Source organism: Quercus lobata, chromosome 2 (assembly GCF_001633185.2).
Source record: "Quercus lobata isolate SW786 chromosome 2, ValleyOak3.0 Primary Assembly, whole genome shotgun sequence".
Taxonomy (NCBI): domain Eukaryota; kingdom Viridiplantae; phylum Streptophyta; class Magnoliopsida; order Fagales; family Fagaceae; genus Quercus; species Quercus lobata.
The window spans coordinates 48449353-48472862 of record NC_044905.1 but is presented as its reverse complement, the minus strand read 5'-3'; the positions used below and the strand labels follow the sequence as shown (position 1 = coordinate 48472862).

General features: G+C 37.6%; 1 protein-coding gene across 1 annotated transcript; it reads left to right on the top strand.

Annotated features, from left to right (window-relative positions):
• The first annotated feature begins 521 nt into the window (after positions 1-521).
• LOC115975734 (E3 ubiquitin-protein ligase SINA-like 10) lies at positions 522-13593 on the top strand. Its single transcript, XM_031096640.1, has 2 exons — positions 522-1039; positions 12778-13593. Exons 1-2 carry the CDS (start codon positions 590-592, stop codon positions 13480-13482), a joined length of 1155 nt encoding a protein of 384 aa, XP_030952500.1. The 5' UTR covers positions 522-589; the 3' UTR covers positions 13483-13593.
• Positions 13594-23510: the final 9917 nt, after the last annotated feature.

Here is a 23510-nt window from a genome sequence, read left to right as displayed (position 1 = left end):
AGCCACTCAAAAACACAGAATAAACATTTGACATGACACTACACAGCCCAAAAGAGACCAAAAACAAAACACTACTGGCTGGTCAGCCACTCAAAAACACAGACATGATGGCATAGTCAGATTCTCTGCACGCAAAAGAGACAAAAAACATAGACACGACCAAGACGTAAGTGATTCTGAATGCGTAAAAATCGAGTCTTAGAGACTCGATTTTACTTTAAGTAAATCGACTGTCTGAGACTCGATTTCTACGTGTTCTCCACGTAGAAATCGAGTCTCAGACACTCGATTTCTACATGGAGTACGTGTGGAAATCGAGTCTCAGACACTCGATTTCCGCGTGTACTCCACGTGGACTCTTGGGATGGAAAACCAGGTAAACCGAGCCTTAGAGGCTCGATTTAAAGGCCCTAAATCGACCCTCTAAGGCTCGAGTTGTTACAATCACAGATTGTTTGCAAACGGGCCAACTAACTGAATAGTTAGTTTTTTAATGCTAGTTTCCTACAATCTCCGTGATATTCGTAAAACACTGCCTTATTTTGGGGTAAAATACAAGACAAGACCTGAGAGAGAGAGAGAGAGAGCGATGGCGAAGTTCTCGGTGGGTGGAGAAGAAGATGGGGAAGGCCCCAGCAGTAGTCCCAGGCCAAAACGACTCCGGATCTCTGTCCAAACCAACTTTGTGGACCAAAATGACCCACAACGCCTACAACAACAAGAACAAGAAGAAGGAGACGATGAAAGTTACGAAGAAGAAGATGAAGAAGAAGAAGGAGAAGAAGAAGCAGCCTCTTATGACGATGAAGAAGACGACACTGAAGAAGAAGAAATCGAAGAAGTAGAAGAAGATGAAGAAGAAGAAGAAGCACAACAAGGAAACCAAGGTTCTGATGTCACTGTGGGACCCAGATCCACCATTGGTAATGATGGCCACGTTATTCATGTGGGTGACGGTTCCATTTCCGTGACTCTCACTGATCCCGAAGTCCTCGATTGCTCTATTTGCCTGGAGCATTTGTCCCCTCCTGTCTTTCAGGTCTCTTCTTTACCTTCTCTTTTCACTTTTTTCAACTTATTGGAAATTTATGGGTTTGTTTCTGTTTTGGGTTCGTATGCGTGTAAAGATTGAATTTTTTTGTTTGAATTTCTATATGGGTTTTGAGAGTATTTTTGGTGATCACGTGGTGTGAGAAGTTTTAGAATTCGATTTGGTCACTTGGGTTTGAATTTTTTGCTTTGGCTGTTTTTGTATTTCTCTAGGTGTTTTGTAAGAAGAGAATCATTGTCTGCCCTGAGGGAATTTTACTAGTTAGCAGTATTCAGTTACTTGCAACTGATTATGATGCTCTCCTAGGACCTTTGATGAAAAATTTAGTAATACTTATGTGTAAGAGGTTATACAGAGAGTATAAATTGACAGTAGCTACAACATAAATTGGATAAATTGTTAAAATTGTGGAGTTAGGAATTGAACTTATTGAGGATCGGGGAGCTTTTTTGTTTCCATATTGAGTCTACCTCAACTGCTAAAGTACTTTCCTTTTGGAAATTATTATTTTTGGGTATATGAAGGCCGGTTTTGACATTGTAAGGACTTTTTAGTATGAGGTGTAAGTGTCCTCTGTCAAGTACTGAAATACTTTCTATAGAAAGCGAGGCTAATTAGCATCCATTTATGCTGCACTTCTAATGGACCAGTGTAGTGTATGATTCACTTTTGCCGCTTTTGGGATGCCTCCATTATCATATAAGCAGTCCATTGTTACTTTAAAAATTCCTTCTAATAACTAAGCTTTTTTTATTTTAAAAAAAAAAAAAATAGTGCATACCCAATAGATAATATACTGCCAATGAGTTCTACCATAAATGGCATCTGCTCCACTCTCAAAAGAAAAGTGTGGAGGGCAAGGTTGTGGGTTCATAACCCACTTGAGTGCGTGTGTAAACTTACAAATTAAAAAAGATAATATCCTTCCATTTTAGCTTTGGAATGTTTAACATGCACATCATACTTCTTATAAAAATAAAAAATAATAGAAAAATGCACATCATACTTAAAAAGAAGGAAATATACAGAATGCAGTAGATGGCAGTAGTATGAAAGTCACAAAACTATCCAATCTATTTTAGAACATGATTAATGCTTGTAGTTAGACATTCGCACTTTCTATCTTACATTGCTCAATTTTCTACTATTTTTTGTTTGTTTGTCTGATGATTGGTGGGGGTAAAACGATGTTTCTTCGTCCTGTATGTGGTGTTTTTTTTTTTTTATTGCTGGGAGATATTGTCTCTTTGGCATGTGTGACTCCAAAACTTAATTAACCCTGAAGTCATTTTTATTTCCCTGATAGGTAATAAAATTTTATTAAAAAAATGAATTGTTCGACACTATATTATACAGTGAGTATACAAGAGCCCCACCAAAGAATTAATATCGAAAATCAAAAAGATCTAAAGAATCAAGAAAAGATTTACAAGAAGATTCTCAATATCCCTAAACTAATCGAACAAGGATCTCAAATAAGAGTTTCAATTGAAGCTCCGAGGTCTCAACTCCTTAAAATGTCCTAGAATTATCTTCCCTACATATATTCCACATCAAGCATAAAGGAATAGCTTTCCACACATTAACCCTGAAGCCTTGGTCTTAAGAAGGACCTTTCATTCTAGCTTAGATTGTATTTCAATTCCCCACCCCCCCCCCCCCCCCCCCCCCACACAAAAAAAAAAGAAAAAAAGTTTTAGGTTATATTAACAAATAGAGGTGTGTAGCCCAAGTACACAGGAATATACACTGTGGATACTCACAAAAGAAATTGAGATTATTTGCAGGCATGTTGCGGTGGGAATTCAGAATTATCAATTACTTGGATTGTATCAATAGCAAGCTCTAAATTTTCTTAACTTTAAATAGATTGCTGGGAATTGACATATTAGTAACAGAACTAATATTTTCTGATATGACCAATGTTATTAAAAGCACACTTAAAGCTCAAAGCTTGAAGCCCCAAAACAAATCTCATTTAATGAAGCACTCTTTAGGCACATTTTTTGGGCACTTTTTGAATAACTAGAAAACATGCCTAGGTGTGCTTTTTTATTTTATTTCTATAAAAGATATGGAACATCAAAATTAATTGTTTGATCTTGAAAGAAATGACATGGGCCAATGATTTACTGAAGGTGTTGTATTACAAAAATAATTATTTTTTATTTACATGTCAAAAGATACGAACAAGATTAATTTACTGTTCTTGTGCTTTTTGGTCTTTAATTTTTAGATGTATGTTGATTGAACCATATACATTATTTAATCATAACTATCATGGTTATGTAGCAAAAAAGAATTCTATAAAATGTTATGTTTAAACTTCCTACAACTAGATTATTTTGTTATTCTCAGCCAAAAAAAAAAAAAAAACAGATTATTTTGTTATTGTCCATTGATAATTGTTTTCAGTTAACTATATAAAATCCTTTAGAAAAATATGTAAATTTTGAACTTACAAATATTATACAATTGCGCTTACTTAATAGGTAAAATATACAAATATTGAGTTTTGATAACTTTTTTACTATATCTTACGAATTTTTTTATTAAAGGTTACTAGATATTATATTTGAAAAGTTTGTGCTTTTTTTCAATTAGGCGTGCGCTTGCGCTTTGTGCTTTGTGCCTAGGCTCCAAGAGGCCTTTGTGCTTAAGTGGGCTTGACTTTTTACCAACACTAGATATGACTCATTTTTTTTATCATGTCTATTACCTTTTAAGTTTTGGTGTAGTTTTTACTTCATTTTCCTGTCATCTTGTAATGCTTTTGCGTGCCTCCGTGTGTTCTATTCTAGTACACTAAGTTATCATCCATAAAGAAGAAAGGTAACTGTCCTAGGCATCACTCACTGGATTCCAAACATCAAAAAGACTTCACACCATAGAGCATGAGCATACTTACAATGGAGTAGAAGATGATTCACCCCCCTCCCCCACCCCATCCTCAGCCTCTCCACCCCCCTCCTCCACCCCACCCTCTCCCTCTCCCTCTCCCTTAACCATCACCTTCTTTTTTTCCTTTTTTGCCACCCTCACTTTTTCCCTCTCCTTCCCCCATATGTTTTCCTCCACAGTTCGGGTTTTTCCCATATCCTTATCTCCCTACTCCACCATTGCCTTTGCCATCCCCTCCCCCACCAACTCAGAGGTCAAACCAAGCTCTGCCTAAACAGCCGTCCCTTGTACCTGCACCTTTAACCCTACCATGTCCTTCCTCCATCGAAACCTCTCTAAACATCCCTCCTAAACCTCAATCCTTTGTCCTTGGGGGCAGCAAGAGGTCTTTTCATGTTGATGCAAAACTTTTTTCTTTTTCTTTTGATGGGGGGCGGTCTGATTCGTATGCCATTCATGAGACATGTCGGAATGTTAAGAGCTCTATTTGGGTTGGACGTAGGGGCATAGAGTGGTTACTTGTCTCGAAGATATACGAGATTGGGTGCCTAGCCATGTTTTACTTTGTAAGAGATTTAGGGAAAATGGGAAGTTGTTAGAGTTTTGTGGAAGATCCTAACAAAGCTGGTTTGTTTGTTGTTATTGCTGTTTATTTTGGTGGGTCTAGGAGAGGTTGTATTATGATACCAGCAAGCTCTAATAGAGCTGGTTGGTCTTTGTTTCAGAATGAGCTTAGGAATTTTTGCTTTGTTGCTAAATCGGTCTCTTTGGCCAAAGTTTTTGTTTTTAATGGTGGTGGAGGTGGCCAGCTTGCTAGTGATGGCCGGAGTGGGAAGAGTATGTTTGTTTATGGTAATCAGCAGAAGTTCAGGAAGTTTGAAAAAAATGGAACTAAATGGGGGCAGAACGTGATTCATGGAGTTTCTTTTGAAAATGGTTCAGCTAGAAATGGCAATGTTTCAGCTTTATCTGGCAGACCCACGCGGGCTTGTAAGTTTAAGTTGACTCCTCCTTTATTGGCTTTGAGGGTGTGCAAGCCTGTGGGAGGAAGACGTGTAGTGACTTTTCTGAATGCTAAGGAGATCAGCTGGCCCAAGGATGTTGGTGGTGGGCCAGTAGTCACTAAACTAAAAGGTGGGCTTGATGAAGCCCAACCTGTGGTGCAAGTGCCTTCTTTCATGAAGGGCAGTTTGGTCAAGCCCGGTTCTTTTCAAGTAAAATCTGGTGCTCAGACATCGTGGGTAATAGGCGAGTGCTCGAATGGTGTTAGGTGTGGTGATTTCGAGTCATTGGAGAGCGCAGCGGCGCCGGAATTGGTACTTAGTGCCTCTGCACTCAACAGCGACTCGACCCATAGTGCATTGGAGGCTTCACCGGCTGGCAGGTTAGTGGGAGCTACTTCCGATGTAGCTGTTAGTGCGATGGTGGCTTCAGGTTACGAGCTGGAGTTTGATGGGTGCAAGCCGATGGTTGATTTCGGTGCACTGGGGGCTGAAGTGGCTTCTCCGTTTGCCATTTTGGATTGAGCCAATCACGATGTAGAGTTTAGTGCGACGGTGGCTTCAGTTTCTGAGTTGGAGCTTGATGGGTGCACGCCGATGGAGGATTCCGGTGCACCGGGGGCTGACATGGTGGATTCCGATGCCGGCAAGGTGGGTTCTACTCCGGCGAGTACGGCGATGGTGCCTCCGGCTATGCAAAATGGGTCACAGGCACATCGTCGGCATTGGTGGGTGAAACAGAATCGTTTTTCCCCTTTGTTTGAGCTGGGTAACGAGTTGGGTACTGAGTTTGGGGAAGGGGAAGATCGGGTTGAGGCTTTTAGTGACTACCACGAAGTGGTGGCACGGCCAAGGTCAGTAACTTTTGTTGGTATTTGTCATAATGATTTTGGGCTTCTTTTCCTGCCGTGGGACAACAATGGAGCCGATAACTGTGGGGGTGGTAGTGGGGGGAAAGATAATTGTCTTTTGGAGTGTAATCCTTTGACTCGGTGGGATCCTAATACTCTTGGTGAGGTGGTGTTGGTTCAGGATGATACAAGAGGGGCTCTGGTGGCTAAAATTGAACCAAATTCAAGTTGGGTGTCCTAGCTGATGAAAGATTTTTGTAATATGATGGGTTTTCCTATTGTGAAACATGAAGCTCAATGTTTGGCTTTGTTTCGCCTTCTTGAACAGGAATGTCTCAAGGTGATTAATGTTGGGTTGCCTAGGCAACCTACAAACTCAAGGTCACGAGGTCTTAGGGAGCTTAAGGGGCTCATTTCTAATGTTAATTATGAAGGTGTTTCTTCTAGGAGTAGGAGTAGGAGCAGAGCTCTTTCAAATGATGTGGGGGTTGTTGGTAGTTTTTAATGAATTTACGCCTACTTTCTTGGAACGTAAGGGGGCTCAACAATCCCTAGAAGAGACAGGTTTGTAAGAATCTTATTAAAGAATGGAAATGTGATATTGTTTGTTTTCAAGAAATGAAAGTAGCTTCTGTCGGCATTGCTTTTGTTCGAAGTTTATGGGGAAGTATTTTCATTGATTGGGTTGCTTTGGATGCTGTCCAGACTTTGGGAGGGGTCTTGCTGATTTGGGATGAGGGTTTTTGAAAAGATGGATGTTATTGTTGGACAGTTTTTTGTCAATGTCTTATTGAGAGGGGTAGTAGATGACTTTGTTTGGGCGTGTACAAGTGTTTATGGCCCCAATGAGGTTAGTCAGCGGTCTTTTTTGTGGGAGGAGTTATTACGGGTGCGAGCCAAGTGGCCCATGGCATGGTGTTTAGTAGGGGATTTTAATATTATCAGGTACCCAAGTGAAAGACTTGGCTGTGAGTCGTTCAACCCTGCTATGTTTGCCTTTTCGGACTTTATAGAGAGTAATTCTTTAGTAGATTTACCGTTAGAGGGAGCTTCCTTTACTTGGTTTAGAGATTCTGGTATCCCCTCTATGTTAAGAATTGACAGAGCTTTGGTTTCTCTAGATTGGGAGGAACATTTTGAGAATATATCCCAACGGGTGCTTCTGCGTGTTATTTCAAATCATTGTCCGCTTTTGTTGGAAGCTGGTGTTGTTCGACAAGGCCATAGTGCCTTTAAATTTGAAAACATGTGGCTGCAAGCTGAGGGTTTTGTTGATAGAGTGCAGCAATGGTGGGTTGGTTATAGTTTTATGGGCTCTCCAAGTTTTATTTTGGCACAAAAGTTGAAGGCTTTGAAATCTGATTTAAAAAAAGTGGAACAAGGAGGTGTTTGGTGATTTGGCTTTTAGAAAAAAGAATTTGCTTACTGAACTTATGGGTTTAGATGCTAGAGAGGAGTCAGTGGGTCTATCGAATGAGGATCAGAATCATCGCATTCAGCTCAAAGGGTACATAGAACATTTGGCTTCTCTTGAGGAAATATCCTGGAGACAAAAGTCTCGTGCTTTGTATGTGAAGGAGGGAGATAATAATACTCGTTTCTTTCATAGATTAGCAAATTCCCATAGAAATGCTAATCTAATTAAGAGGATAGAGGTGGATGGTGTTCTTTATAAGGATGAGGTTGATGTGTGCTCTCAGTTAGTCCTCTTTTACCAGGGGTTGTATAAGGAAACTGAGGTTTGGCATCCTACTATGGATGGGTTAGACTTTGCATGCATTGAAGAGGAAGAGAGGTTGTCCTTGGAGAAGGAGTTCTCGAAGGAGGAAGTCATCCAGGTATTAAAGGAGATGAAGGGTGATAAAGCCCCTGGTCCTAATGGTTTCACCATGACTTTTTTCCACAAATGTTGGAGTGTTGTGGAAAAGGATGTCATGGATTTCTTTGACTATTTTCATCGGCACTCTATGTTTGAACGGTCTTTGAATGCTTCGTTTCTCACTCTAATTCCCAAGAAGTGTAATGCTGTTTCCATTAAGGACTTTCGCCCCATCAGTTTGGTGGGTAGTGTGTACAAGTTGCTATCCAAGGTGTTGGCTAATAGGTTGAGGGCGGTTTTGGATAATTTTATCTCAGAGTCTCAAAATTCATTTGTTGGCGGAAGGCAGATTCTGGATTCAGTGCTTATTGCAAATGAATGTCTGGATAGTAGGTTGAAGAGTAGATTACCGGGTGTGGTTTGCAAGCTTGACATTGAAAAAGCTTATGACCATGTGAACTGGGAGGCCTTGTTTTATTTGTTGGGCCGAATGGGTTTTGGGGTGAAATGGAGGGGGTGGATTAAGGCTTGTGTTACTTATGTCCGTTTTTCTGTTCTGGTAAATGGTTCCCCTGAAGGCTTTTTTGGTAGTTCTCGTGGATTGAGACAAGGGGATCCATTATCCCCGCTAGGGCTGTCCAGAGTACCCGATGACCCGCCAGAACCGACCAACCCGACCGGAACCGACCCGTCACGGTCGGACTGACACCTTCGACGGGTCGGTGACGGGTCCCAATCTTCAGAACCCGACCCGGGCGGGTCGAGTGGCGGTTTCCATCCTCAAAAACCCGATCTACCCAACTCGCCCAACAAAACCTCAAAAAGAAGGCCGAAATCCGGCGACATTTGGGCTTCTCAGCTTCGATCCGGTCACGTTTGGCCTTCCTTTACGCAGATTTGCTCAAATCCTCACTCTGATAAGCTTAAATCCGGCGAATCTAGCCCAGATCGACTTAAACTCGGCCAAACTCCGGTGAGCTCGACTCTAACTCGGCCAAATCTAGTTAGATCTCAGCCAAATCTCGGCCATATTTCCATAGATAGGAAGGAACATCGGCCAAATCTCGTTAGATCCGGCCAGATTTCGGCCAAAATCCGGCGAAATCGGAAAACCCGAAACCGACCGATTCATAGCCGATATCCGATATGACTCGACCCGATTGATCTGGAACGGCTGACGGGTCGGTTGCGGGTTGAAATCTTCCCCACCCGTGAAGGTCGGGTCGAGTCCGGGTTGGGCATAAACCCGACCCGGCCCGACCTGTGGACACCCCTAATCCCCGCTTCTATTTCTTTTGATAATGGAGGTTTTGAGTAGACTTTTGAAGAAGTCAGAGGAGTGTAATCTTATTCGGGGTTTTCAGGTGGGCTCTGTGAACTCTGTTAGGCTGCGTATCTCCCATATGCTATTTGCTGATGATAACTATCTTATTTTGTGATGCCTCTAGGGAACAGCTACTGTCCATAAGGTTGGTGTTGTCTTGTTTTCAGGCCTTTACGGGTTTGAAGGTCAATGTTGGGAAAAGTGAGATTGTCCCTGTTGGGGAGGTGAATAATCTAGATGCATTGGCTAATATTCTTCAATGTAGAGTGGGCAATTTGCCTATGAAATATTTGGGGATGCCGTTAGGGACTTCTTTTAAAACAGCTTCGATTTGGAATCCTATTTTGGAGAAAATGGAGAAGAAGCTATCCGGGTGGAAGCGTATCTATTTATCTAAGGGTGGTAGGCTCATGTTACTTAAGAGTACTCTCTCAAGCCTCCCAATGTACTTTTTATCTCTTTTTACTATTCCTAAATCTGTGGCTGCTAGATTGGAAAGTATTCAGAGGAACTTTCTTTGGGGGTCTTCTGAGGGGAGTTTCAAATATCCTTTGGTAGCCTGGGAAAAGGTGTGTTTACCCGTCGAGATGGGTGGTTTGGGGATTAGAAGTGTGGTGTCATTTAATCAAGCTTTATTAGGGAAATGGTTGTGGAGATATGGGCATGAAGATACCCATCTTTGGTGGCGAGTTATCTCCACAAAATATGGTGAGGGTCAAGGGGGATGGTGTTCTAAAGTGTGCAAGAGGACTCATGGGTGTGGCCTATGGAGAAGCATTTATGAAGGATGGGAGAGCTACTCTAAGCATCAGTCTTTCGTAGTGGGTGAAGGTACTCGTATCCGCTTTTGGCATGATAGGTGGATTGGTGATAATACTCTAAAAAATCTCTATCCTAATCTCTATGTGTGTTCAGCGATCAAGGATGCTTGTATCTCTGAGGTTTTGTGGTTGTCAGAAGGGGGTATTGTTAGAGTATGAGATTTAAGGTTCTATAGAGCTTTTGAAGATTGGGAGCTAGCTGCATCTTATTCCCTTCTCCAGCTTATCCAAACTCGTATTCCTTGAGGTGATAGGAGTGATACCCTTTGTTGGCAGTTAATGGGTGATGGTAATTTTGACACCTGGTCTTATTACCATGTGATTCAGGGTGCTTCGAATTCTTTGTTTCCTTGGAAGGGTGTTTGGAAACCAAAGATTCCTAGGCGAGTGGCATTCTTTTTGTGGACAGCTGCTTATGGTCGGATCCTCACTTTGGACAATCTAATGCTTAGGGGTCACCCGTTGGTTACTTGGTGTTGTATGTGGTGTTGTGATGGGGAGTCGGTAGACCATCTTCTTCTTCATTGCCCTTTTACTCATTCCCTTTGGACTTTTATGCTTCAGGCCTTTGGTATTCATTGGGTTATGCCAAGATCAGTGGCGGGTTTGTTATCTTGTTGGCATCAGTGGCTTGGGAAACATAATTTAGACATTTGGAATTTGGTTCCAGGGTGCTTAATGTGGATTGTGTGGTTGGAACGAAATCGTCGTTCTTTTGAGGATAATGAGAAGACATTGGACGAATTAAAAGTTTTATACCAACGTAGTCTTTTAGAGTGGTCTCGTTGTTGGGGTTTTACTGATTGTTCTTCTCTCTCTGAGTTTATGTCTTCCCTTAGCTTAGTTTCCTGATTTCTTGTTTTGCTGTGCTGTTTGTTCTTTTTTTCTTGTTGTTCATCATCATGAACAACTTGTACTTTTCGTTTCTTTTTTCTCTTTATTAATAAATTTATGATTACCTATCAAAAAAAAAAGATTACTATCCCTATTGGATATTACTGATGGACGTGGTTCCTGTATCTGATTGCTACAACATATTCTTAAGTTTGTTCCAACAACCATATGTTTGTTGCAATGCTTTCACACATGAACCAAACTTGCTTTGCCTCTATAACATATGTTCATGGATAAAATATGCTAAAAGATAAAGGTTTTCTGCTATATTTTGGAGAAATTTTAGGTAATACTAGGTTACTAATGGAAGCTTGAGTTCACTGGTAAAGATTACTTGAAAGCGTAATTTTTGTCTTCACCTTTGTGTGCAAATGCTGATAATGGATGCTTGGTTTAAAATCAGGATTTACTTTGCTAAAATTATAGAAAACATTTTACAGCAAAGAGTTTGCCTAATACACATCAAGAAGGTAGTGTTCTTGTTGTCGTTTCTTCTGGTTATTGGCTGGGATGCACGGACGCGGCAAAATGGCCGCCGCACCTGTGTCCGACGCGGTGACGTGCGAGGGACGCCGCTGCCTGTGTGACAAACCACATTCTTTTTCTTCTTCTTTTTTCGTTTCGCCATATGCACCAACTTGCGCTGAATCGGGCCGAATCAGTCCGTATCGGCTGAAACCGCTGAAACACACCGTGTCGGCGACGAACAAGAAATGAAAACAAACAAAAAATGGATAAAAACTTGTGACTAACTGTCTCTTGGAGCCAGGGAAGATGGAGAGGAAAGAGGTTAGAATTATTAGGAGAAGAATAAAGAAAGTCGGAGAAGAAGGTGTGGTTTTGGTAAGACGAAGTTGCAGTTGCTACAACCATTTTCTCTCTCTGTGTGACTGTGATACCGGTGGCCTTAACCCCTTTCTTCTTCTTTGCTTCTTTGTTTTCTTCATCCTTTTTTTTCGCCAGAGCCCCTGCCTTCTGTTCTGTTTCTTTTTTTGAAATGTTTTGTTTTGTTTTGTTTTGTTTTTTTTTTTTTTTTTTTTTGACAGTAAAACGATAGGATAACTGGATAAGTTAAATGCCTTTGCCTTTGTTAACTTTATTTTGTTTTTTGTGCCTCTCTGACCAAACATGTGAGCCAGCCACATCTTCCCCTTTTTTTTTTTTTTGGGCTGACCAAATACGTGAGCGACTAAGCCACATCTTTTTATTTATTTATTTGTGGGAAGCCTCATCTATTTTAATACCTCTGTCAATAATTCAAGTGTCAAAAACTTTAGTGTACTTATTACTATCTATCTATTTATTTATTATTATTATTATATGAGTTTTCTAGTATTATTATTATTATATAAAAAGGTATGCTTAGCAATATATTAAAAATATAAATATAAATATAAATATTTTTAATAATTTTTTAATCACTGCACCCCCACACCTGCACCTGCACCTGCACCCTACTTTTTCAAAAATTGCCGAATCCCACACCCGAATCCAGAAATGCACCTGTGCTTCATTGGTTATTGGCTTGTAATGAAAGGTTGAGCTCAAGCTTGTCTTCATGCTGGACTGGCTTGCTTGATTGTTTTATGGTTTAATTTCACTGAACATTAGACGGTTTGTTATGAAGAGATATAATTTTTAATTGAAACTCTTATTTGTTTTCCAAGGTTTCATTTTTATCTTTCTTATCTCATTTGGTTGGTTTAAGTAGTACTAAGGTAGTCAGTCATGTCTTCATAATGCCTAAATTATTCAAGTGCATGTATGGAGTCTTGTTGAAGTATTACTGTATCAGTTATGGTTTGGATACATACACATTGAGCCGAAAACTATGTTAATGGGTAAGCATGAATAATACTTATAATTTGCAATTGTCATGGCATTTAAAAATTGATTATGAGATATATACTGTTGGTTACCCCAATAATGATTCAGAATTGGTGATCTTTGATGTTTCGTGAATTGGCGATTTTTTAAAGAATTTTTCCCCTTTTTATTTATGCCAAATTCAGTTATCCATGTTGCTGCCTCTTCCATGTACATCATCCATGGCATACATATATTATATTTCAAATCCAGTCTACTAACGTTCTGATTGCTTGCATGACAATTCAGTGTGAGAATGGGCATATAGCTTGCTCTTCCTGCTGCAACAAACTTAAGAATAAATGTCCCTCCTGCTTTTGGCCTATTGGCTATAACCGTTGCCGAGCCATTGAGAAGGTTCTAGAAGCAGTCAAAATTCCGTGTCAGAATTCTAAGTATGGTTGCAAAGAAGTGGTTTCTTACAGTAGGAAAAGTGACCATGAGAAGACATGTATATATGCACCTTGTTCATGCCCCCTTTCACATTGCAAATTCATTGCTTCATCCAAGCAGATATATGTTCATTTCAGTAGCAAGCATAAAAATTCTGCAATAGGCTTCAAATATGATTCCAACTTCTCTGTGTCCTTAACTCTTACTGACAAATTTCTTGTCCTCCAAGAACAGAGCAACGGTGTTTTGTTTGTTCTTAATAATTGTGTTGACCATCGTGGGAATGCGGTGACAATTAATTGTGTTGGGCCCAGCTCAACAACAGGAGGGTTCTCCTATGGTCTTGCAGTAAAAACTCAAGGAAGCTCTCTCCGATTAGAATCTTTCACAAAGAACAGTCAACATCGGGTTGATAGTCCTCCTTCAACAGGATTTCTTCTAATTCCAACTGATTTTTTTGGTTCTTGTGGCCAGCTCAAGTTGGAAGTCTACATTAAGCGTAGTGCTACATGTGGCATTACTTCTTTTGGGATTGCCCGAGGAAGAATTGGTCCTGTTTAAAGTAGCTGATGTTATTATAATATGGTGTATTGTTTTGGAGAATGATTCAGGCTAAACGGATTGATAAATATATATAAAATCATCTCTTTAGAATATGAGTTACATTATCTATTTGACTGTTTGATCTTGATACTTGTTTTTCCTTCTCTTAAAATTATGCAGTTACTTCTCGCTGATGTGTTTTGGTTCAATTGACATTTTACTATACCAATAAGAATGGGGGGTGGGGAGAGGAATTTGAGGTCATGGCTTTCATACTCACTAGGAACTTGAGTGTTAGTAACCTAACTAGCCATGCACAAATTTGATTACTTGATCATTTCATAGGTTCACACCCACACCAGCCCCCCCAGTATTATTCTTGTAATTCTTTTTGCTGATGCTGTTCTATTGTAAGGATGTACCTAATAAGGATATGCAATGCTAAAATGAGAGAAGTCTCTTTAAACTTTAAACAACGAACGAATCTTTATTTGGTGGTAGTTTCACCATACTTCAACTCATTTTGTGTTTGTTTTGTGGTTGGAAATGTAAAATAACAGGAGAATAATATATGCTAAGATGATATGGTATCAAACAAGGTGGAAAAAATGCCAGATTGAATAATGGCGTTAATTTTAGTAATTTGGTGCTAAAGTAAATATGACCTGCCACTAGTTGTTTAGTGTTTTTAAATGTTGGTGTGTGGTAGTAATTTATGTAGTCACATGGTGCAATGAGGAACGGTCAACAAAAAGTCAAACATTTCGATTATTAGTTATTATATATATACACACACACACACACACACTAGTATTATGCCCGTGTGATGCACGGCTTAATTAAAACTTATATATGTTGAAAGTTGAAACTCTATTAATAATTTATGAGTTACGTGATAAAAACAAATTAATTTTGCAACATGTATGTATAAATATATTGAGTCACTTTGTGTATACATGGTGTGTAGTATATAAATTTTACATATTAAAAAATAAAATTATGATATATAATCAAAATATTTAATTTATTTTAAATTACTTGAAACATTTAATAAAATTTGAGGTGGAAGACGTCAACTCAAGTTGCCCCTCTCTACCCATTTTTTGTTCATAAAAAAAACTACACACACACACATAAAAATTATATATTCAAAACAACAGTGAGAAACCCATCAAATTTTGATTAAATAAAAACATATTTCTATCATTCTTACATCTTCTTCCATATTGGAAAGTTGCGTTGCAAGTACTTTTCTCTCTTTGTCTCCCTTGTTTTTGTGCCGTGCATTTGATTCTTTGGCATATCTTTATGCTTATTTAGACTTGCATATTGGCAAATTCGATTGTGTCTCCAACTTACATGTCCAGCATGTATCTGAAATATTATTTTTCCATTTATATCAATTAATATTTATATATATTCAAAGTTAACCAATAGTAAATATATATTCAAAGTTAACCAATGGTAAATGTTATCATTCTAACATAAATCCCAATATTAACCAAAAAAAAAAAAACTAACCTATTCTTTTTCAATCTTTATAAAGGTCAAAATTAACAAAATGCAATGACTATCTTTTTCTCTTTCTCATCAAGGTTGAATTCGGATTCTTCAAAACTGCATTTGATGGTGAACTAAAAATCAAACCATCTCCAATTCGTCCATAGAGTCATCCAGGACCAAGAAGGTTAACCCAACATAGGAAGGTCAATCCACCATGGGGAGGTTGTCTGTGGGTATGAAGGTCGTCCATCAGGGAAGCAACAGGACGACCTCGCAACACTTAGAAAATTTTCAGAATGGATTTACGCACAAAAGCTTATGATTTGGACCATATTCTACTATTTAGAAGTATGAGCAAAATTCTTGTTCATCATTATAACTTCCCACTAAGTTCTTAACTTCTAATGGCAGTTGTAGAAGATAAGATTGAACCTTCTAACTTCTATAGCAATTGTGGGAGTTAAGCCTGAATCTTCTAACTTCCGTACACATTGAGGAAGTTACTAAACAATAAACCACTCCAAAACTCACTATATAAGGACTCATCCACATCAAATGAAAGTAAGTTTCCACTACTCCAAAAGTCGGAATTCTTGAGTTCTAAAGGAAAAACTAATTTAAGCATTGGAGAGTTTTGGCCGGTTCACCTTGGTCACCTTTGATCTTTTATGTTTCTTTTTAGGCCTTCCAGACAACTACTAGTCCATTGAAGCTCGATGCATTCAGCCTACTGATTTTCTTTGCATCATCAATATTGAAATACAACATATTAAAATTAGTTTATTGTTGAACTATTTTAGTTCACAAAATACTATTTTAAGAAAATATAAATTGAACTATCAAAAATAAGAAGTTCTAAAATTGTACCAACCCTTTTGTTTTTGTTAGCAATAATCTAACATCAAATTAATGTCATATATATATATATATATATAATGTGTATGTAAAATAACTTTAATGAAAATAATTAATAAATTATAACAAATACATAAGCCAAAAAGAAGATTGTCCTCAAAATCGAAATTGAGGGGATGGAAACAACATATCACCATTGGAACCAATATCATAAAAATTTAATTCATATATGATATGCAAAATATTAGAACTTCCAAAAGGAGAATAAGAGATTTGTATAAATTAATATATCAATTCTCATGGAAGATCCACCACTATGAAACCATGTCTAACAATATTTAATCAATGATTCTCAAACCATAAGCATATAAAATATATCAAATTTTAAGGAAAATAGTTTAAACAAAAGCAACAAATACATAAAACCTATTCAATTTGATTATAATAAAAAAAAAAATAGAGTAAATAAATACATACTTGTGAGGTTGTAGGTGTTGTAGGTAGAAGGAAAGACTAAATCAAAAAACCATACAATTGGTAAGAAAATGAAAAAATACATCAAATAACCATGTGTGTGTGTATATATATCCTAAACTTCTTGAAAAAGTTGACGTGAAAAAAAAAAATCAAAAAGTATATAGAACTTCTCATATCAAGAAGTTCATATGGAAAAAAAGAAAAAGAAAAAAGAGTCTATGATGTTAATGACATTAAATTATATATATATATATATATATATATATATATATATATATATATCCTTAAAAAAAGTTCATAAAATCAAAAAGATATAGAACTTCTCATCTCAAGAAGTTGACATGGTATAAAAAAAAAAAATTTTGATATGGAAAAAAAAAAGTCCATTACGTTAAATTAGAAAAGATATAGCTTGTTAATTTAGTTTTGCTATTCAAACTAATTAGGTCTCTTAGGTATAGTAGTTGTATGCCACAAAATAACTAAATTTAATTTTTTAAACAGAAATTTGATAAATTTTCTGCAATTTGATATAGCCATTTGACACAACTACGACTTCTAAGCACAACTTTTATTATATAATATATGATATGATATTGATCATGATCATAAAAAAAAAAAAAGAAAAAAAAAAAGATAGATTGTCAAAAAATCTTGAACGTTTTGATGTCTATAAATGACCCCCACTTCACGGTTCAACTTTATGCATGGTCCTAATGCGAGGAAGGCAAGGTTTGAACTTTGAAATATGGTGCATTCTTGGATTTTATTCCCCCTCCAACTTAATGTGTTGAACCCTCTCCTCAAAGATTTCATGAGAGAATAACCAAATATTTATCCTAAGCCAGAATACCTATTTTTTAAATTTGATTCAATTTATCATAAAAAATAGTTATGGTATAAATTTTAAATTTTGAGTCTAAAAGAGCATTCACATCCAATTCTTTAAAAGCCCAAAAAATCCAAAATAGAGCATATTGTACACAAAATTGCCCTTAAACAAATTCTACATTTAGTTCTACGTCACTGTTTGAAATTTGTAAAATGCTATGGTTCTCTTTCAAATTTGAAGATGTATAGTCGCGGGGATTCTAGCATTTTACCCTTATTTTTAAAAAAATTTAGCAATATGTCCCTGTTTTTAAACTATTTAGGTGTATGCCCCTGTTTTAAAACTCGATTTTCTCAAAATCGAGTTTCAATGAAATACTCGATTTGTAGAAAATCGAGTTATGCCCAATCAAAATTTTTTTTTAAATAAAATAAAATAAAAACAAAAATAAAATTTCATGGAACTCGAGTTCCATTAAAAATGCCACTATAGGACAATTAAAACGTAGCTATAGGTTATGCCCGATCAAACTAAAAAAAAAAAAAAAAAAAAAAAAAAAAATTGCATGGAACTCGAGTTCCATTAAAAACGCCACTATAGGACAATCAAAACGTAGTTATAGGTTATGCCCGATCAAACTTAAAAAAAATTTGCATGGAACTTGAGTTCATGGAGCTCGAGTTCTATTTAAAACGCCACTATAGGGCAATGAAAATGTAGCTGTAGGTATGGAACTCGAGCTCCATGAACTCGAGTTCCATGCAATTTATTTATTTATTTTTTTAAGTTTGATCAGGCATAACTCGATTTTTTAGAAATCGAGTATTTCATTGAAACTCGATTTTCTAGAAATTGAGTATTTCATTGAAACTCGATTTTATTAAAATTGAGTTTCAAAATAGGGCATATTCCTAAATAGTTTTAAAACAGGGATATATTGCTAAATTTTTTTTAAAAAAATAAGGGTAAAATGCTAGAATCCTCGTATAATTGTTTTGTAAAAGATTTTTTTTTTTTTTTTTTTTTTTTTTTTTTTTTTTTGAGAATCAAGACAGTAAAATTTTATTAACTAAGGCCACTCAAATCAGTCATGTATACAGAGTTAAGGTCTAGTGGTATTTCTTCCATCCAGATTCACAAAATAGGGGTAGAGGATGCACGTCGTGCTAAGGCATGTGCCAGACTATTACAATGTCTCCTAACATGAGATAAACTAAGCGATGAAAACTAAGTTATGAGAACATGAATGTCTGCAATAAAATGACCATAGTGAGCCAGAGAATTGCCGCCTTTTGCTAAAGAGTTAATCAAAACTTCAGAGTCCCCTTCAAGAGTGATGTTGTCGAAGCCAAGCTCAATTGTAAGCTCCAATGCTTTCCGTGCAGCCAAGACTTCCACCTCTATCACTGAACCGAGTAATGGTATTTGCTGAGTAAGAGAAGCCATGATCAGTCCATGACCATTACGGATCACCACTCCCAAGCTAGCAAGTCCTTCTTCTGCAAATATCACGCCATTAAAGTTGACTTTATAAGCATGTTGAACTGGTGCCTGCCAAGCCACTACTTGGTGGGGTCGTGGTTGTTGAAAATCAGCGTTGCAAGAAGCTCTCTCCAAGATTCGATCTTAAGAAAAATCAACCACCTGACCGAGTGACAGTGCAGGCTTGCCCAAGCGCAAATTATTCCTTCTATTCTATAGAGTCCATAGTACAGCAGCAAAGAGTTCAGGTTCCTTATTACCTGCAAAAATAAGCTCAAAAATATCAGTGAAAGAGGAGTACGCCTAAAGTGTGCTGTGATTCCATTGAGTCTAAGACCTCCAAATGGGTTGCAAAGCTGGGCAACGAAACAAAGCATGAACCACATCCTCCTGGTGCAATTTGTAAGCATCATAGTAGCCCTCAGTAATGACCTTTCTGAGAATCAGATTAGTCTTGGTTGGCAACGAATCCTTACAAGCCTTCCAAGCCAGGTGCTTGACTTTATTTGGAACTTGAAGCCCCCAAATTTTCTTCCAAAAAGGCGTGAGCACTAAATTGTCTGAGGGCCTAGGTAAGCCATGTTGCTGCTACTCATGTAAATACCGGTATCTGGATTTGACAGAATAGACTCCATCAGGGTTAAAAGGCCAAATTAGGATGTCATCTTGTAAGGTTTTGTAGAGAGGCGTATTTTTGATAATGGCTCCACTCCTTAAAGGCCGGATCAATCAAATCAGCCACCAAACTCACTCCCTTCCCTTCAACCCATGGTGATAAGACCTTAGGATGACCTGAGTTGGGCAGCCAATTCTCACCCCAAATATGGACAAACCTGCCTGACCTAATCCTCCATTTTGCTCCTCGTTTAATCACGTTCCTACCCTTCATAATACTCTTCCAAGCATACAAGTTGGCTAGAATTTTTGCCTCCATAACCAAGGTATCAGGGAAGTATTTTGCCTTGAACACACGGTAGAATAAAGATGAGTTGTCATGCAGCAAGCGCCAAGTTTGTTTGGCCAAGAGCGCATTTTTGAATAGAGACAAATCTTTGAACCCCATACCTCCCTGTGTCTTGGGCTTACAAAGTTCCGACCACTTCACCTAGTAAATCTTCCTATTATCACCCCTTTACCCCCAAAAAATTCTACAAATCATGCTCTCAAGATCGTGACAAAGTGAAGTAGGAAGTTTGAAGCATGCCATGGTATAAGTTGGGAGGGATTGCGCCACCGCCTTAATTAGTATCTCCCTACCCGCTTGAATGAGTAACTTACCCTTCCACCCTTGAATTCTCTTCCATACTTGCTGCTTGATGTATGTGAAACTTGCCTTTTTATTACGGCCCACTAATGAAGGAAGTCCAAGATATTTCTCATAGTGTCGAACAACATTAACACCCAACAAGTTTTGAATCATTATTTGAGTGTTTGCATTGGTGGATTTACTGAAGAAAATAGTGGTCTTATTACGGTTGATTTGCTACCCAGAAGCTCTCTCATACTTTGCCAACACTTCAAGCAAGCTTTGACATTCCTCTTCTCTAGCTTTGCAAAAAAGGAGGCTATCATCGGCAAAAAATAGGTGAGTGATCCTAGGCCCATTTCGGCAAAGAGATACACCCCGAATGTCACCATTGTGGGCTGCCTTACTAATTAAACCATGTAGACCTTTAGTACACATGAGGAAAAGATAGGGGGACAATGGATCTCCCTGGCGTAAACCACGGGTTGGAGTGATATGCCCACGGGGCTCCCTATTAATTAGCAACGAGTAAGAGGTTGTAGTGATATACATCATCATTAATTGTATCCACCGAGTATGGAAACCCATCTTTTTCATCACTCTCTCCATGTACTCCCACTCCACCTTATCATATGCCTTACTTATATCAAGATTTAAGGCCATAAAGCCAGATTTCCCCTTATTGTAGTTCCGCATATAGTGTAGAGTCTCAAATGCCACCGATATATTATCTGAAATCAACCTATCAGACAAGAATGAACTTTGATGCTCTGAAATAAGATTAGGTATAATAGCTTGCAACCAATTAGTGAGAACTTTAGCAAAGATATGATACAAAACATTGCTCAAGCTAATAGGTCTAAACTTAGAGACATATGTGGGATCCTTTACCTTAGGAATCAATGTAATAAAAGAATGGCCAAGGGCTTGGGGTAAAGAACCTGAATTGAGATAGTGCAAAATAGTGGTTGACACATCAGACCCAAGTAAGGACCAATAACTTTGATAAAAGAGAGATGGCATACCATCCGGACCGGGGGCTTTTAGGGGTACCATCTGCTTCAAAGCAACCTCCACTTCCTCAATATGGAATTTAGCCATAAGCATATCATTCATCTCATCAATTACAACATGTGGAATAGTCTCAATAACCTCTCCAAAATTGCTAAGGCTACCCGAGGTAAAGAGATTTTGATAGAAGTCTACAATGGTGGCATTAACTTGATCTTGGCTTGGGCACCATCCTCTATTAGCATCATGCAACTTGGCAATATAGTTCCGTCGACAACGTTGAGAGGCTTTTCTATGAAAAAATCGAGTATTACGATCACCATCATGGAGCCATGCAATTTTGGACCGTTGCCTCCACATTTTGGCTTCGTTATCAAGAAGTTGATTAACCTCATCCTCCAGCAATCTCATGTGGCTTGAGTCTCTAGACCGGATAGCATGGTTCTCAGCTGCTTTCAGTTGTTTACAAGCAGATTCCAATTGTTTCTTGACACTACCAAAGGACTTTTTACTCCATTTCGACAAAGCTACCCCACATGACTCAATCTTCCTTAGCACACCGGTATCCCATGATTCTTTGCAATTTATACTCCACACAACCTCCACGGTGTCACTACAACCTTTGTCAGTCAACCACATTTGTTCAAAGCAGAAGGGTTTTTGAAAATTGCAATGCATATGCTTCAATGAAATCCATAATGCTCTATGGTCTGATGATGTGACATCTAAGTGGTGCACCTTTGTACCTGCAAACATTGAGAACCACTTATTCGTAGCAATTGCTCGGTCTAATCTTTCCCATATAGTAAAATTGGGATAGTATTTGTGCCAAGTGAATAGAAAACCAACAAAATCAAGGTCCATAAAAACCACACTCATCAAGAATATCTCTAAAAGCCTGCATTTGATGATGGGGCCGAGAACGCCCACCTTGCTTCTCAGATTGCTATGTGATTTCATTAAAATCACCTGCACACAGCCAAGGTAGAGACCCCTGATTTTTTAAAGCTCATAACTTTGACCATGCTTCATGTCTCTTAGTGGTGTCCAGTTCTCCATAGAACCCAGTGAACCTCCAGGCATTCTCCTTGCCCTTATTGATGACAGAATCAATGTAATTCTTTGAATACTTTACAACTTCCAAGGGAAATCCTTCTTTCCACAAAATGGCCAACCCTCCCGCCTTACTACAACGGGGAACCACAAAAAGATTTTTAAATTGAATACGTCTTTGAACCTGTTTTAGCCTTGCAAAAGATTTCTATTCCTTTTTTATTCATATGTCCCCCCTTTTAGATTATATATATATATATATATATATATATATATAAAATAAAAAATAAAATAAAATAACTACATATAACTCTCTTTCTCTCTGGTTATGGGTTATGACGTCAGTGTCGAAGTCATTGTTATGGGTTTGAACTAAAAAGAGCTGTACACATGGCTTGATGGTGATTTGAGAGAAGAATTGATAGTGGTGACAAAATTGAGATGACAACAAAGTTGGGTTTGGGTTTTCGTGGGTTGCTAGGTTTGGGTTCAGGTTGCAATCATCAATCCAAAAGATATGATATGTTCTTTTAGTGTAATTGATTTCAGGTTTAAAGGCCTTCGACAATTAATTAAGGTGGTGCTGGCTTTGTGGTAACCATGGAGTCACGATAGCTTGGGTTTGTTTGGTGTATGGTATGGGTCATAATTTGTGATTGGTTTTCTTGGGATTGAACATGGGAAAAGAAAAAAAGAAGAAGAAGAAGTTCTATTAGGCCTAAATACACTATTTTCTCCTAAGTTTACTTAGTGAGCATTATTGGTTTTTAAAGTTTCAAATGAGCAATATTGGTCGTTGAAGTTTAAAAATGAGTTCTATTAGTCCATTTGTTAAATTCAAATTGAAAAATTACATTAGAGTCAAAATAAAAAAAGAGCCGCATCACACGTGTGGAGTACATGTGATGAGGCTAGTCTATATTAATCAAATTCTAGCCTTCCATCTAAAAAAAGAAAAAGAAAAAAGTTATAACTAGAGTTAAAAACTTAAAAGCATGTTTAAAAGTCTTTTAGTCTAATTTTAAGATAAGAATATTCCTTGATAAAGAAATATTCAATGTGTATATTGATGGCACTAGTTAGTGGGATAGGGAAGAGGCGATGAAGTGTCAATTTTTTTAAAATTGTATATAACAAGTTTAATTTTGCTAGATTTCGGCATATTAGTGTAATTTGATTTACTTTTTCCACACACCAAACAAAATAATTAAATATGTAAGACATAATTTTTATATCTACTAGAGGGGGAAAAAACAAGCATGCTAAAGGAAGGAGGGATATTAAGAATTAGCCTTAAAAAGATTGAAAAAAATTGTTCACAATAAATTTTAAGTAGCATTTTGTTATTGATTATTATAGGTGGGCAGAAAAAAGTAATTCAAATTAGAACTAATAACAACATACTTTTTCCCTTATTTTTTCATTTCACCCAATAAAACCTTACCTTTACTTAGCAAATAATAATAACTTAAAATTTATATTTTACTTCACTTTCATCTCAATTTTTTTTTTTTCTATTTTACTTGACTTATTTTGCAACTCAAGTCTTTTTCTTCCAAAAAAATAAAAGTCATTTACAATCCTTTA